The sequence below is a fragment of the Melospiza georgiana genome, chromosome 10, assembly GCF_028018845.1.
Source record: "Melospiza georgiana isolate bMelGeo1 chromosome 10, bMelGeo1.pri, whole genome shotgun sequence".
NCBI lineage: Eukaryota > Metazoa > Chordata > Aves > Passeriformes > Passerellidae > Melospiza > Melospiza georgiana.
The window spans coordinates 22,951,702-22,966,571 of NC_080439.1; the positions used below are offsets into that span (position 1 = coordinate 22,951,702).

General features: G+C 42.6%; 1 protein-coding gene across 1 annotated transcript in view; it reads left to right on the plus strand.

Annotated features, from left to right (window-relative positions):
- The window catches only part of LOC131087349 (vesicle-associated membrane protein 2-like), a 63,086-nt gene extending 49,185 nt beyond the window's left edge, over positions 1-13,901 (plus strand). Inside the window, exons 3-5 of the mRNA XM_058030940.1 lie at positions 1,031-1,189; positions 2,740-2,791; positions 4,818-13,901. Of these exons, the coding sequence (XP_057886923.1) occupies positions 1,031-1,189; positions 2,740-2,791; positions 4,818-4,834 (228 nt within the window). The 3' untranslated portion in view covers positions 4,835-13,901. The remainder of the gene's footprint in view (positions 1-1,030; positions 1,190-2,739; positions 2,792-4,817) is intronic.
- Positions 13,902-14,870: the final 969 nt, after the last annotated feature.

Consider the following 14,870-nt stretch of genomic DNA (forward strand, 5'->3'; position numbering starts at 1 on the left):
GCATCACTGCCGCTGCTTTTGATGAAGGGGTGGGACTATTTTGGGGCTGAGAATAATTTATTGCTCAGATAAACATCAATCTCAGAGGCTGTGAGATTTTAGAGGAACAAGCAGTCAGCCATAGCTCAAAGCAGTCACAAGTTCTTCATTACAAGGCAATATAGAACCTTCTGATCCAATGGACTGTGACAGTGTTCACAGGGGTCTGAGGATGAGGGAAGAGATGAGGATCTGACTCCATGTTTCAGAAGGCTTGATTTATTATTTTATGATATATATTACATTAAAACTATACTAAAAGAATAGAAGAAAGGATTTCATCAGGAGACTAGCTAAGAATAGAATAACAAAGAATGAATAACAAAGGTTTGTGTCTGGGACAGAGTCTGAGCCAGCTGACTGTGATTGGCCATTAATTAGAAACAACCACATGAGACCAATCCCAGATGCACCTGTTGCATTCCACAGCTGCAGATAACCATTGTTTACATTTTGTTCCTGAGGCCTCCCAGCTTCTCAGGAGGAAAAATCCTAAGGAAAGGATTTTTCATAAAAGATGTCTGCGACAGGGGACAGTTGCCACAGGGTTTATTTTGCTTTTCTAACCTATCACCTTTACTCACTTCCACTGCACTGTGGTTACTTTTACCCAATGGGCTTCTGTCTCACATGCACACAAATGCTTCTGTTATAACCTCTAAACTCTTGGCTGCTCTACACAATTACACCCCTACATTATAACCCTTCACCACCTTATCAATGCAGTTTCTCACTTAAGGCATACTCTTACTTACAACTACAGAAACATAAATTTATGATTTTTCTGCTTAATGTCTGTGTATTGTATTTTTACATCACTCCAGGCTTCTCCCAAGGCTGCAGATCAAACTCTCCTGTGTCTGTGGAATTTCTGTTTTTCCAATTCCCACAGCTGGGTTTAGGATGAGGTGTCACACTCCAGGGTGTGACCAGATGGGTGCCCCTCATCTTTCCTGTGGGAGGGGTCTCAGGTGTGTCTGTGCCTTCACAGGTGGTGGACATCATGAGGATGAACGTGGACAAGGTGCTGGAGAGGGACCAGAAGCTGTCAGAGCTCGACAACCGGGCAGATGCATTGCAAGCAGGTGCCTCACAGTTTGAGACCAGTGCAGCCAAGCTGAAGAGGAAATACTGGTGGAAAAATTGCAAGGTAAGGAATATAAACCCTTGTTTGGAGTCACTTCTTGGCAGGAATTGCTTTCACTTGCATTTAGTGGGACTTTGCCTGCAGGATGGCACCTCTGACTCATCTCTTCTCGTCAAGGTGAGAAGGAGGTGCCTTGACCTCAAGGCTCCAGAAGTCAAGCAACTTTGATCTTTACCAGAACCCATAACTTCTGCAGTTTATAAAATGTAGATACAATGTTTGATGCTTCCCCAGTGCCTTCAAATAGGGACGGGAAACCATTCCATGTCAATTTGTGTCAGTTCTCTGTGGGAACCACAAAACCTGCTCAGGTGCAGCGAATTCCAGCAGTGGGAGAAAAGAAGCTTTTTCCTTGTGGGGATCATTGATTTGATTTTTCTTTAGGATGGTAAACCATAAAAAAATACCCAAAACTGGGTTCTGTACACTGCTTTGAAAAGGGAGAAAATGACAGTCTCTCATGAAGAGGGGCTGATTAGGATAAAGCAGGACTTTGATCAACCAGCTCCAAAATCTAATCCTTCCCCAAGAGCAGAGGGAGCCTCACTCTCCTTTGCTTTTTCAGACCTTCTCCAATATTTGTCGATTTTGGACCCAGAAATTTCATATTCTCTTACTCTTCTAAGACTCATGTCTTTGCTTCTTCCTGCTCATGCACCACCACCAAAAACAATGTGTCAGAATTTCACCTTGATTTCCATTTCTCAACACCAACTTTCCTGATGACCACTTATGTCCACCCAAATAAAACCAAGGGGGAATCCCACATGTGTCCCTCACTAGCCTGTTGTCTGCTTTGTCTCTTCAACCCACAGTGCTATGAAATGTAGAGCAAGACGAAATATTCTGGGTAAAAACACTCCAGAAATAAAAGGGTCTACATTAGAAATTTGCCATAGCAGGTCCTCTGGGCCTCTTTTAGCTGTTGCCCAGCTGATAAGTCCAGCAGTGCAGGAAGCAGGGCTTTTGGGAGCTGCAAGCACAGATTTTGAGTTAGGTTCACCCCTGTGACTGCCGTCACCACAGTGACCTGCACTACCTCCAAACCTGCCCTCATTCTCCTTTCCTGCTTTTTGCTGACAAACAATCCCCCTGTCCCTCCTCTGGCTCCCAAACTCTGCAAAGAGAGGGAAGAAATTTAAAAAGGATCTCCTGCAAGCCAATGGCTGGCTCTGTCCTCGTGGTGGGAGGAATGAAGGCTTTGATTTGACATTCCCATGTTTGTTGTTTTTCAGTCTTTCCGCTCACTGGGGTAATAATGGCCACTGGGCTGAAGCCCTGGAGGGTTCATCAGCTTCCAGGGGCTCTCAGGGGCCTCTGGGCTGCCTCTGCTCTGCTTTGCACCCACCTATTTCTGGCCAGCTCTGACAACAGGCTCTGCCCATTGCTGATTTAAAAACCAGCAATAAATCTGGGGCCTTAGTAAGTCTCTTTCAGAGTTAAAAATATGAGGATTGAGTCATTAAATAAAAGAAAAAAAATTGAGGGGTTAATCTGTTTCACATGAAAACCTGACTTTCTGTTTTTCTTTCTCATATCTTCTCTTTTTATAGATGATGATCATCCTCGGTGTAGTATGTGCAGTCATTCTCATTATAATTATAAGTGAGTAATTCATTTTCTCTTTTATTTGTGTTCTTAATAGCTTGTGACTTAAGAAGGGCTGATACATTGAAAAACAAAGCAACAAAAAAAAATGGATATAAAATATTTAAACTGATTAATTTGTGAAATTTCCCTTCTAGTGTTATGCTTTTATAGTGAGAATTACTGCAAACTCCCTGGACACATATTGGCAGAATTTGTTGACATTTAATGTTTTTAACATCAGCATGTTACATAACTTTCCCTAGGATTAAAAGCTCTCCCTTTTTATGTTTTAAATAAATTTTTATGCAGTCTCAGAGATCTTCCTTTTAGTATGATGATGATGACTGCCACAGTCCCAGTGTTTTCTGCTAAGAACAGTAATCCTTGAAATACCTCATGCCTATAAAAAGAGGGTGAAGGCACACAGGCAAACAGGCATCTGATGAATTTTTAAAAAGCATGTAGGTGCCTGGTTTCTGCCATACCAGCTAGAATCTGAGATGTCAGTGCTTCTCAAGATCCTTTTGCACCTCGAATGCCCAAATGTTGTTAAAAGATATGGCCCAAAGTCTCACTGACTTCTTTTCTCAAAAGATCATCTCGTTCCACACAGTTGTGTAGGGAAGGGAGCTATGAATGAATAATAGCAGCCCTGCTGCTTGGGACTCAGGGACCTTGTAATGACAGGAACTGAACATTTCATTTATGTAACCCTGTGCTAGCAACAGCTGTTAGGTGACATAACTGTAATATGGCATTAACTGCTAAAAGGGAGATTCTCCAGATACACAATGCAGGTGGTAACCCAGAAGAGATTCACCAAAAGGCCAGACTGTGGATGTGAGTTAATTCCCAGCTCTCAAGTTACATGCCTGATGCTCAGCATGTTTCCATTTTCCTCTGTTGCTCCTGTAAAGAAAGCTTGCAGGATCACCTGTAAACATGACTAAAAGGAATGAGATACATGTGACAGTTTATTAGCCTTATGAATGCTGGCACCAGAGTGACCCAGAATAATTCCAGGGTTTCGTAACACTGATACAGTAAGAATGGGAAATGCTTAGATATTAACTGTATTAACTGGGTACTCAAGAGAAAGACCAGTCTTTGTGCAGCAACCAGACAAAACAAGATGTGCAGCCACTGAACTAATTGCTGGGTATATATTCCTCACTGAGCATTATGTGAGTTTTAAGAAAGTAAAATGTGGTCCACATAGCTCATATCAACCTCCACGGAAGTTTAGGAAGTAAGAACATTGTTTTACTCCTGGTTAAAATGCTGAATGCCTGTTCTGCTAAATTAAAAATAAAGAAAAAAAAGCCAGTGCAGGTTTGACGTGGGTTAGGTTGAGTGCAGGGTATTTAATCACAATATTGTTCAACCCAGGCTGTGGCTCACCACAGTGAGATCCAGTACCAGGGCAGTGAGATTTGACTGTACCTGTTGTTCAAATTATTTTCCCAGTTTGATTCCTCTGTGTTAAGTTGCAGCTAAAGGTTGCAGCTTCATGGAGGACCTTGTGTATTTAACTCAATGCTGTGTTTACTTGCACTATATGTTTAAATGCCATAGACATCAAGCATGCAGGTGCTGTTAGACAAGGCCTGCATGGCTTTTCCAGTCTGATGTGAGTGGGAACAAGGCCAGGCCCTCCCTGGGGGTGGCTGTGGGTGCAGACAAACTGAGCCATTCCTCTCAGCAGCCATGGGTGCTGCCTGCAGGAGGATGCAGGACAGCACACGGCGTTGCTGTACTGGGGACAGCAGATAACATCACTGCCAGTCCTTGCCCTTTCTGCCTTCTGAGCCTCAGTCTCCCCTGCTTTCTACCCCACTTTCCCCTCCAGATTCCCTTGGGCACAGGAGGAGCATCCCTGTGTCTGCCACACACCCCGCACTCTTCGTCTGGAATGTGCTAAGGATGTTTGCAGCCCTCTGACACTGCTGTGAGACAAAGCACAACAGTAACTCTGTAATAACTCCTGGGTTTTGTCTTTTTTTTTTTTTTAATCTTTCTTTCCTTCTGCTTCATTTCCCAGTTTATTTCTCCACTTGAAAAAGCAGAGAAGGAAGACTTGGCACACCTTTGTTCATATCAACCGACGATATCAGTGTTCCTTTGTTGAACTCCGCTTTTTAATTCCCGCTGTCTTGGGATTTTTGCTTGTAATAACCCATAAGCATTCAGTGTGGTGTATTTTGGAATTCTGTTGTTTCCACAAGAAACTGTACCAGCTAAATACTGCCAAGTAGTTCCATACACTGTCTAATCACTGTGTCTTAAGATGTGTACGCACTGACCTTCAGAAACTGTAGTATATGAAAAGCATCCTAAACCATCTCAGAGTCAGAGAATGCAGCTGTGGGGAAGCTCCTGTTTAAAGGGACACTGCCAGGTGGATTGGACCCAAATCTAAGGTCGCAGCAAACATTGGGACCAAAATTCTCAATCTGAGCTCCTAAAGTTGGATGGCAAAATCCATTGTCAGACGTATCTGCTACTCCCATTGAAGAGAGTGATACCTCTAAGTATTCATGTAAGATATCATATTTCAGTTTAGCCAACCAAACACAGATTTCTTTGAGGTTAGATGTAGAATCCAAGTCTTAAAACCTTGTCTGCAGAAAATAAATAAAGACTGGTTTATCATCTTTTATGGATTTAATATTTTTCCTCATGGAAAACACCTCTTGGTGTTCTAAACGACCAAGATGGCCTCAATATGAAAGCCAGAAAGGAAAGAAAACCCTGTGTGACAGCCAAAAAGCATTAGCTAGTCACAGTCCTGAAAAAGCCAAGGGAAATGCAGAAGTGGTGATGCAAACATCACAAATGGCTCAGGTGCAGTCTCTTGCTGAAAACTCAAGGCCCCATTTGTCAGGGTCCATGGGACATCTCTTGGATGCCAATCCCCAATAACTGGGCCCTGACCTGAGGCCCATGAGCAGCTCTGGTGGTGTCGGAGGCTGCCCAGCTCTGGGGAGGAAGCTGCATTTGCAGGAATGGTCCCCACTGCCAGGATGGTTCAAAAATCAGGAAGAAGGCAGGGGGGAACAGTGGGGAGAGGCTGAGAAAGGGAAGGGTGCCCAGCAAAAGCTTTCCTGGAAAGGAGGAAGGAACAGAAACACTGTTCAAAGTAGGGGTGTTAATAGGCTTTAAAAAGATGTATTTTAATTTGTGCATGTGGATAGTTCATAGACTATAGTGTCATCTTTGTAAAGTGCTCAGCTGAGATACCTATTATACTCAATTAATTTAAATTAACACTTGATGTAATTAAAAGAAATATATTGTGGCTTGAGAGAAAGTTCTTCATGCTTTGGTGAGTTTCTTGTTTTTCTTTTTAAAACAGTGAATAGTTTAATCATCCTTAACCAAACTAAAAATGAATTAATCAAATTTTGAGCCAGGAAATTCAGGAAAAGGTCTTTTTAGGTTAACTCCTTCAGAATTTATAAAAATAATTAATAGAATTTAAAAAAATAATTTGATGGGTTGGGTTTTTTTGTCTGCAATTTAATTAGGGAATAGAAACAATGATAATAGTAGTGTGAATATTCCCACTGAGGAGTATTTCTCTTGACATAGAGTTAAAAAAATTGAGAGCCTGACCAGTTTGTTACTGTGAATCTATACATAAATTATGCTGAAGTAGAATTTTGCAGAGAGAATAACTAATGATCAATTGAAAGGTTCCAGTTGCATTTTCCCCTAAATATTTATCACTTTCTAGTCATGTGTACTACTTCATATCATTAAGTCAAAAGTGGCCCCAGACTTAATGAAGCTGAATATTCCAAGTTACTAATGTGATACTGGACTCCCTGGTATGCCCTGATCATGCAGTCCTTCACTGGGTGAGACCCCAAACAATTCAGAAATCCTCCTGGGCTGGACAAAAACGTAGCAGGGATGAAAGACCTGACTCTGTGGGGTGACACAACTGTATAAATGAGCTTTCACTGGGAGAGGAATGAGCCATCCAACTTCAGGAGCCCTGTTAAACTGCTAAGGTTATCTGATATCTAAGGAATGATCTGCTGAGAGTGGGACCCTGCCACCCACACCTGTTACTGATATTGATAATTGATATTATTATCAATACTGCTATTGATATTGAGCGTGGTGTCCTCACAGGGCTTCTCTGCTGAACACACTCATGAGATGGGCACAGCTTTAGCTGGAGGTGGTGCAACCAGGAAGGAGAAATGCTGATACTGAGCCTTAATACAGATGTTCCTTCTCCTCTGAGAGGCTGAACTGATACTCAGCTGATAGGAGTGCAAATACACATTAAAGAGTTTGAATCCTCTAGCTGCAAACACACCAAGCTCCCACATGAAACTGCAGTGGAAGTGCTACAAGGATGCAAAGCTCACATTCTCCCAGCTAATGTAGTTCAAGCAAGTTAATAATCAAAAACAAATCTCACCTATAGGTGAGAGTGGAGAACAGAAACTGCTCTTTGTGGAATGTGGACCTATTCTCTCTCAAAATTGTAACTAATGGGGATGACTGCGAAATATAAGTGAGAATTTGCAAGGAAGAGTTAAGAAACCTACCTTCTAGTGGGTTGTAGAATGTTTCCTCCTGACTATTTCCTCCAGTGTGGTGATGAAGTACGGTAAAGTAATGTGTTTAACTTTTCAAAGTCATTGACCCATGATGTGCTCTGGAATGCTCAATGTTTGCTACTGCATGTGCTGTGGTGGTTGGTTGTCATTGGTGAGGTAAGCCATGGAATCTTTCTAATTCTGCCCAGGGAGCATGAACAAATGTGTCTGATGCACAGAGATGAACAAATGTGTCTGATGCACGGAGCTCAGCTGCCCTTGCAGAGGGTTAAACCTTCATCATGGTGATGGAGGACTGTTCAGGGTCACAGATTGTGCAACAGCATCTCTCCCATCCGTGCAGGGTAATGCAGAGCACAATCTATATGAACACAGCTGGAGCTCTCAGTTGTGGTGGAGCCAGGATTGATTGGAGCTCTCAGTTGTGGTGGAGCCAGGATTGATTGGAGCTCTCAGTTGTGGTGGAGCCAGGATGGATTGGAGCTCTCAGTTGTGGTGGAGCCAGGATTGATTGCCTTCCACTCCAGGCTGGAAATGTCTGGGCAGTTACAACTGCCTGCCTGTGAGTTTTCCATGAAATGGTTAAGTCATTCTTGTTCAGTCACCACCAGTCAGAATTTCAGCTCCTGCTCTGTGCCACTGATGCTGCCTGGGCTCTTCCCCTGGGCTGGTGAAACAAAGGGTCACAAAAAGGCTTCCTTTAGTGACCCTGGCATATCCCCAGGGACTGCAGGGCCACGGCTTCCTGACTGCCACCTTGGGCACCAAACTGAGGCCTCTCCTGGCTGGAAGCAATGCTCTTGGTAGCTTTATCCAGAATCAGACACTGTTTGAGACCTGCACATTCCATCCTTTCCAGAAGCTCCTCCTGTGCTGTCTGGAGCACAGCTGTACATGACAGAGGCTGTACAGCAGGAGATGCCCTTCCCACAGAGCACAGCTGAAAGGAAGGGGTTAACAGCTGCTCAGGGCCTGCACCATGGCTGCTGCTGGGCTCCTCAGTCATCTTTCAATGATCTACATCAGCTTCTGAGCTTGAACAAGTGTTCCTTGCACCCACTATCAACAAGCTACTGAGGTCCTGCTTGGGCACTGCACTTCCAAATTTAGCTCGTGTTGTAGTGACACAGGTGTGGATTTAAACCCAAAACACAGGTGTGGCTTTAAACCCAAAACACAGACGTGGCTTTAAACCCAGAACCAGTGTAGCACAGAACTTGGCAGGAAAACTTAGTGTGGAAGCCCTAACGAGGTACTTGACCTGATTTTCACTTGACAGCATTACATAACAGCACAGTCAATCCAAGAGAGTCAAACCTAATCCAATACTATTAGAAGGAGGATGGGAGAATCTGATAAAGATTCTGAATGTAACCTAGGGTCTGTAAGACAAGGGGTGATTTAGAAATGTAGCCAGCTGGACTTCTAAAGCTGGCACTTTCATTCAGTTGGAACCTGCGTGATGTTACCCACAGGAACAATTCAGGCAAGTCAAATATTTGGCTTTTTCTTCTTTTTATGTAGTGAGTGACCTGCAATAAGTGACTTAAACGGTGATGAAAGATCAGGACATTATTGACTGCAAGGAATTAATTAGAACAGCTTCAAAAATCTGCTATGCTTTTGTCTGAGTAGCAAGACCTTTTAAAATTCCACAGTTTCTGTCACTGCTCCTGTGACAAGGCTTCACCTAACTTTAATTTCATGAGCAGCTGCACCACTTCTTGTCTGAATACAATGGATTTTAGCTCTTAAGACCAAGTTCTTGACATTGATATTAGAGCATACCTGCAAGAGGGTGATGTCTGTTTCCCAGAAGGGCATTGACCGCGGGAGACTCAAACTTGGGGAACTTCCAGAAGCTCCGCCTCAGCTCTTTCATGCTTTCACAGAGTGAATTTTCTCTACTCCAGGGGAGATTGTCCACACAGAGGGAATATGCATGATCTGTAATTTTTTTTTTTTAAGAGAGCCCCTTGATTGCATGTTGGTGGAGGACCTTCCCAAATAACCTAGGGAGCACTTGGGCATGTTCCAGGATTTGCCTCTCAGCCCTGCTCCTCCTGCCCTTTAAACAGGCTTGGCTGAACCAGCAGCCACATAAGGCACTGGGCTCCCTCCCAATGTACACAGTGAGTATTAGAGAAAGGCCTCAAAGTCTCTTTGATCTGGATTTGCATCCTGACCTGAACTTTAGACCTGTAACAGATCATAACCTTTGGGCCCTCTATCTCGTCAGAAGGCTGAGATGCTCTGCCAGCCAGTTCTTCCTCATCTGATTTAAGTCCCTGTTGCTAGACAAGAGAAAGCACAAGAACCATCAAATTAACTTCTTTAAAAGAAAAATCAAAGGCTGAAGAAGGTAGTTTGAAAAAAAATTAATTTTAGATATATTACTGGCTGAAGCTTTCTCACACTGTTACATTATTGTTAGGAGGGATACTAGATTGGGATGTATGAAACAACCAAACCAGAACCTCACACCAATTGTTCTTTCTCCATCTGGTCTACTTCAGAAATACTTCAGGAAAGGATTTTGTTTTCCTCTCCAGTTAATTTCCCTTCCTCAGCTGATTAATGAGTGTCTCAACCGATGTGCTCAGTAGTTTTTATTCTCCATTGAGAACCCCAAGACTCTCTGCCTTTAAACACATGCATAAAAAGAGATCTGAGCCACCCAAGGAGTTTACCTTCCTTCCTGGTGCACTGACATTTAAAAGCTACATCTTGGAATAAAGCAGGGAAACTGTGGCAGGCTGGTTACATGCAGTTTTGGTGGAGTAAACACTTGATTATTCAACAATGAGTCACTCCTGCAGTAACCTCATTCTGTCATGAGTGTATCACATCTGCTAACTCTCCAAAGCAAAAACCAGAACCTGCACCTCTTCAAAACATGAACACAGCCTCGTGGTTTGCACGTAACACTCCATTCAACCAAAGCCATGTACTAGAGTGTAAAAGGGCAAAGTACTTGTTCTCAAAGGGAAAATCGAGAGAACAACAAAGACAATTGGAAAAAAAACCTTCTTCATTCTTTAGCTCTTCTCACAGTGCCTGGCTTATCCATTATTCTTCGAGCCTCTTAGAAAGCTGTTGAGGTTTTGGAGTGTAGTGTGTTTGCAGCACAGAATTTTGGGGCTGTTCTGCCCCTGGGCTGAGTCCCTTTTGCCACGCTGCCACTGCTGCCCTCAGCCAGAGCTCAGGTGAGGCTTGGCTGAAGCAGAACCTCCTGCCACAGCCCCCAGCTCTCCTCAAACCTCCCTCCTGCTCAGCCACGCCTGGGGCAGAACACCTGGGCCTCCGTTTGCTTCAAAATCAGGGGGTACAAAAGAAGGCTAAACAGCAGCATTTTTGCTACACTACCTTAAATTGTAACACGGGACTTTAAATTAAATTTATTTAACAGTTCTTGTAACAGTAATTTCATTCATTTTGTTGGAAAGAAACGGTAAATAAGGATAATGTGGTAGTGAGAATATCATAAATGGGAAATGGTGAAAGTGAAATATCGCTAGCATTCAGTAAAATCCCTTTTGTAAGTGGCTGTACCTAGGAGAACCCTTTTTATATGAAAATTTAGCAGTGCTTGTCTATCAAATTCAAATCCTTACAATGAACTCTGACAGATGGTGGTGTTTCTCCTGGACAATGCAGGAAGGATGGTGCAGCATTCCTTGGAGAGAGAACCTATTGGGGTGCTCTAGCCCCAGACATGGGGATGCTGGCAGCTGCAGCAGTGCTCAAGGACCTCGGTGAAATTAGGATTTCACAGTGCCTGGGGCAGTAAAGATGCAGCCTGAATGTCCCCTTTGTCCTACAGCAGTTTGGGCTCAGCAATGGAATCTTTTTGGCACAGCACAATTATTTTGGTTACTCTCAATCCACCCCAGTACCTCTGCTTGTCCCCCTGTAAATAGCCTTAAAATCCCTTTATTGAATCCCTTACCTTCCTGTCATATCTTTCTGAACACATGGTGGTGGTCTGAGCTTTTTGTGAGGAAAAGTTTGAAAGAATTAAATCAGTTTCTACCCCAATACATTGCAGGTTGGTTTAAAGTGCAACTAAATAATGGCATCTGCAGTTATTTCCTTTCTAAGATCAAGGATTGAGATAGTGCATTTAATGGACCTACAAATTCATACATGCACAATGCATAAATTGTTTTGGAAGTTTAGCTATTAATATTTATAGTATTGACCTGAAAGTTTGCTAAAATTTCTTTATTGATGAAAGTAGTCTTGGCTGGAACTGGAAATTGAGTGATTGGAGTGACTACCATGCCACTAGCAAGCTGCTAATTAATACAAGTTCAGCCTCTCCTGAAACCCAAAGGGAAAAAATATTCAGAATAAAAGTAGAAATGTATGGTAAAGACTATGGGTATAAAGTTTACTCATTACTTATTTACGTATTATTTAAGCAATTAGCAGCTGTAAAAATAGTCAAATAATTAGTTTCCAAAGCTTAACTATAGATGAAAGAATATTTTTTTTTCTCATTTGAAAAGCTAATTTCAGTCTATGTTCCCCAGACAATAAAATGCCAATAATGCTATGACACACTCACAGGTCTGCACAATAAAATGTTACAGATAGCTCACTCCTTTTTCTGAAAAACATCATCATTTTTGTAAATGAAACATCCTCCCTCCCCCAAACACAAACGTGTTAACATATTACTCAGTCTTTTACTAAGATATTATGAGGTTTTTCAGCATCACTGAAAGATTAGAAATTAGCACCTCCTACTCAAGAGCAGGACTTAAAAACAAGCTTTGTCTGTTGCAAAAATACATTCTGAGGGGGATGCACCAAGTGTGGAGAGGTTAAAGTTTTATTTGGCAAGTCCTATTCTTTTTTCCTTCCCCTTTCCAAAGGAAGTGCTTATATATGCAGACAGGCATTTGCCATTTGGGTGAGAGGAAAGAGGAAAGAGATGGAACAGCCACTGTCTGCTGTGGGCAACCTTTAGTTTGCTTTGCAGCATAAAAAGCCCTCTAAGTGGCAATATATGAACTCTTATTATGAACTTGTTATGCTCATTGCAGGAAATGAGTTCATAGCCAGCTAATTAGTATTTTCCTTAATGACTTGTGCCTGAGTGTTGGCACAGAAGAGCAGCCTCTGGAGGGGTTTGTGTCATCAGCTCAGCCCTTGCTTGCCTGGAGTGAGGAGCAAGGCATGGTCAGGCCTGGAAGAGGTTTCAACCTCTTCGTGCCTAAGCAGACAGTGAATTTCTGTTTAACACAGTGAAAAACCCTCATTTGTCCTGGCTAAATCCAGGCCTGCCGTGGAATCTGTGCCGTGTTCCAATTCAGAAGAGAAAAAACCTTTCCTTTGAATGATAAAAAAGAGGGATAAAGGATTGCTGGGGTTGCCTGGTCCCGTGTCCTGCTCGAGGCAGGGCTGCCTTTGGGGCTGGGGAGGGTTGCAGGGGCTTTGTCTCCATGAGGTGTGACAATCTCCATGGCCCATGGCTCCACAACACATTCTGTCGTTGGCTGTGTTCAATGCCCTACCAAGGCTCAGAAAGGTGCAGGAAACACCTTTGTGAGTGCATGTGCTTTGTGGTTTTGCCTTTTTGTTCTGTTGTGCACCAATCTCATTGGAATCAAATTCAGATCTAGTGGAATTAAGTGAAACCCCCCCTTTTTTCAAAGAACTTCCACTGACATCAAGAAATTTTCTTTCTTTCTTGCTGCCATTGGACCGAGGCAGATGTGACCATGCTGAGGACATCAGAGCATTCTCTCCCCTCTGCGTGTGTGTGTGTGTGTGAGGCCTGGAATAGGCACAGAACCAGAGTCAGGACAACTGTTGAAATCTTGTTCTCTATTGTCTGAGGTCAGTGACAAAATCTTGAGTGGCTGCTAAGTTACTAGACTGGCACCAAAGAAAGAAGAGGATTTACTGAGGTTACCCTTTCTCCTCACGAGTATCCTTGGCAATGCCACGCCTGTTTCAAACGCTGATGGAATGGCAATGCAAAATAAAAACCTTTCTTCTACCTCTTTCCTTGAGATTCTTCAAGCTTTACTTCCTGAGATGGGAACAATCAGAAATAAGTTTTCAGTTGCCCGTTTAAAAGCCCAAACTCCAGACCAAATATCTAGTTGCATTCTTTTACAGGCCACACAGGGGTGTTGAGCTCTGTAGGAACACACTCAGAAAGGGCCTGAAAGTCTGTGCTGAGAACAGCATCTCTCACCTCATAGACTCAGCTGTACTGAGCAAGGAGCTGTGATTCGTGCCTCTACAGAAAACAACCCATTTGCACCTTATTGGAACTATCTGGAGAGGAAAAAAATAACCTTGTGGAGACCAGGACATTTCTTAAAGTGCTTTACCTGGAGGTCAGTGGAATTTCATTTATAAATGATAAAATGCATGTATTTTGATGCTGAAATTGTGATGACTTACAAAGTTTGATATTACTGTACTTTTTCTGTGAACAGTGATTTTTTTGAGGTGGTGAACATATTTTCCAAGAGTATCGTAGACATTTGTAACATGTATGTTTGTGCCAATAAATCTTGTTTTAAGAAGTTCGAGTTTGTATCATTCTGTTCCAAATGCACAGTTTAAGGACAGTTAAGCAGCTACAGCTTTCATTCCCTCTCTGTTTTATGTACTAGAGACTTCTAGAAATGAAGATTTTCTAATTCACACAGAGTTTTTTGATGTAACAGAAAAGAAAAAAAAGCTCTTCTGTTGCATAAACAGCAATGAACCCTGTACAAAAATATACAAACATTAACAAATGGTGAATAGGAGGAGATGAGAAAATGTATTTAGTGCATTTGACCATATTCTTAATTTTCTCAGTGGTAACATGGGATTCATTTTAACAGGGCATGGTGAACTCAGTGCTATGAAATACTGATAGTTCACCAATTTTGTGTACATTGGACAGATTTTGGTTAAAAAAAGAAGGATTTTCAGCGAGGGGAATAGAGGCTCTTGCAGGGTCCTCTGCTGCCTTGACTTGAAGCAGCTGGTGCTGGCCACTTGTGTGATGGATTAATGGGGCATGGCAACTGTTGCCATGGTTATTCCTAATGAGCAATTAAGCCCTTTGAAGGGACAAGGGCTGGAAGCTGCTTTTCTCCCCTTCCTAGAGCCTACACTAAATGTTAAATTGCATAAGCATCACAAGAACTCCCAGGTAGCTCCACACCTTCAATGCACTGGGGGCCTCGTTCAATACCTTCTCTAATTTTGTTGCAAATGATCTCAGAACACATAAAAGGCACATTATTGTCTCTCCCCACCCCAACCCCAGGTAATGTCAAGATGCCTTTTCAAATGAAGGTTCTTTATTAGCAAAACTATAGATTTGTCCTTGGTAGCTCAGTGCACCTGGCAATCAGCTGGGGACACTTCTGAGCCTAAAAGGAGACAAAGCAATCGCTGATTTCATACACTGCACATTCTGGTCTGTGTGAAACAGCAAATAAGGATGAAGAGAGAAAGTGAATTATGTTGACTGATGCATGTGGACACGATATTAAAGG